At 27.9% G+C, this 2446-nt stretch overlaps 1 protein-coding gene across 1 annotated transcript in view; it reads left to right on the top strand.

Moving 5' to 3' along the window:
- LOC100162755 (N-alpha-acetyltransferase 16, NatA auxiliary subunit) overlaps nucleotides 1-2446 on the top strand; it is a 30507-nt gene that overhangs the window by 1399 nt on the left and 26662 nt on the right. The window contains exon 5 of the mRNA XM_001949172.3: nucleotides 1642-1782. Within this exon, the coding sequence (XP_001949207.2) occupies nucleotides 1642-1782 (141 nt within the window). The remainder of the gene's footprint in view (nucleotides 1-1641; nucleotides 1783-2446) is intronic.

Raw genomic sequence — 2446 nt, 5'->3', positions numbered from 1 at the left:
AATTGTAATTATTTGTGCATTTTAAAGTACTCATAACTCGACTTAAAAATTAAAATATAATAAAAAGCTCATGAGGTTGTCTAGATAATAATCTTACTTTTAGATTTTATTAGAGGTCAATCTACTGTAATTTTTAAGCTAACGGAGCTATATGTGTTCTACTTTGCGTGTAATTTGCCATGTTATGCACTTGTTAGACGGAGACAACACATGCGGGTATTTCGTCCTCTTAAGATATTACAATTATTAAAACAATAATTATTATAGAGATGTAAATTTATAGTACACTAACATATTAATTATTAAAAAAAAATTAGTAGGATTACATTTTACACGAGTTTCATTTCATTTTGATTTTAGAGCCATAGTTGTTAAGTCAAAATTACTTGAAAAAAATAGTCACCTAAATAATATGGTATTGAATAAAGGTTTTGCTATTTTATAATATATAAGTTCAGTGCTCATAGGCAGAGGTTACAATTTCATAGATTCCTATAAATGTGTATTTAGGTTACCCCTAGATTCTTAAGAAATTCTTCATTCAGCCCAACTACATAACTGGCACAATACTTGAGTGTTTCCTAAATTGGTGAACACACTGTTTATTAAATGGAACTGTTATATTATGTGCCCTAATTTTCTTAATAGTAAGTATATTATTAATTACTGGTAGAGCTTTAATATATATCCATTCCACAAATTTTAATATGCTTTTATATTTGAGCTGATTTATTTTTCATTAGTAATTAGCAATTACCCGACTTAAAATAATAATACCTATAACTACTGAATACATAATTTAAGGGTTAACTAAATGTATTAATATTGCTATCCATATTTTGGTGATTTACATAATATATGATATATAAAAGAAAAATTAATTTTTGTTGCTTCATATTTTTCTTTTAAAAGTGTTTTCATACCTATTTTTCTTAAATAATTAAGTGATCAATTTATTTAATTTTCAAAACAACTATATTTTGTATTTGGTTGTAAATTGTAAAAACAAGTAATGAGACTGAAAAATAAGAGATTAGTAAGTTGTGGTTTCAATCTATCCAATAATAAATATTAAGCCATTTATGAATAGGTTTTGTTATAGTTATCAAAATATCAAGCAAGTAGTTACATTAGAAATATATTATGAGCAGTAAGTTAAAGTGGATAAGTAAAAAATCACTCATTTAAGATTTTAAATCATATAATTATTTTTATTTTGGTTAGAAAAACTAGGCTATTTTTATCCACTATACATATAGCAAAATGTTCCTTTTTTCTTTTACAAAATCATATAACTATAATCTGTTCAGCAAGAGAGCACACCAATTCTGCGCATTCTTCTGCATCACAATTCTATCGAAACTGGTTCCCCAATGGTGGAGGGAACTATTTTTTATCGGTATGCGGCGCGGTTTCTCTCTAAACCGAATTTAAATAATTATTTGTCATACATTTTATGTATCCTTGGCATTTAACACTCAGAACTATAAATTACTTTTGAATAAAAACTGTCTGTGGAACGTAATATTTATTTATTTAACATAAGCATTTATTGCTGTGTTGTTATAATTATTGCTGATTTATGGTGTCTTTTAAATAATTAATTTTTTAGTGTTTTAAATTATATTATTTTTCCTTAAGGACACGAGGTACCAACTGTTCATGTTGCGGCCAACTCAAAGAGCATCGTGGATTGGTTATGCAATGGCATATCATTTATTAAATGATCATGATATGGCCTTGAAAATTTTGGAAACTTTTAGGAAAACACAAATGGTTTCTGTAAGCTATTATTTTTATTATTCCTACGTAAATTTAAATCTAATAACTTTAGATATTTAAGTCTTTATTTTTTTTTACAATTCCTAGAATCAATCCCAATTATCACCTCTCATTTTGTATATTAAAACATCAATTACATTAATTATCTTAATCGGTAAAATTGATCTAATGTCATCACACAATCCACAAACTACTGAAATAACCTGCTGGCCAACTTTTTTTAAAAAAAAACAAAACAAAACTAATGTTTATTAACAATATTCCTAGGAAAAATTCATAAACATATTTCATACGAATCTGCAATGAAGTACCACATTTTATGTCTGCTGTCCTTGTTATCATATGTAACACATACCTAGGTAATCTACTGAAGAGTCTGAACATGGGAACGTTTCGATACTGCCAACACTAGAAAAGTATCGATACTTTGGTTGGTCTTTGGTCCTCTCCCTTTTTAAATTAGCCCATCTTCTGCTCAGAGGTATAATCTATCTATGTATATAAAAATATCTGATCTAGTTCGCAAAAATTAATCACAATTTACCGACCCATAAGTTTGCCCTCTCGATTTCTGGCCCCTCGTGACCCTTTGTCCCTTCCACACCAAATGCTACGGCCTATGACAATGTTTATGCTCTTATTAATTCTAGGACCTACATATTTA

This window comes from Acyrthosiphon pisum, chromosome A3 (assembly GCF_005508785.2).
Source record: "Acyrthosiphon pisum isolate AL4f chromosome A3, pea_aphid_22Mar2018_4r6ur, whole genome shotgun sequence".
In the NCBI taxonomy this organism is placed as follows: domain Eukaryota; kingdom Metazoa; phylum Arthropoda; class Insecta; order Hemiptera; family Aphididae; genus Acyrthosiphon; species Acyrthosiphon pisum.
The sequence above is the reverse complement of the archived record's forward strand: the minus strand, read 5'-3'. Positions and strand labels throughout refer to the sequence as shown.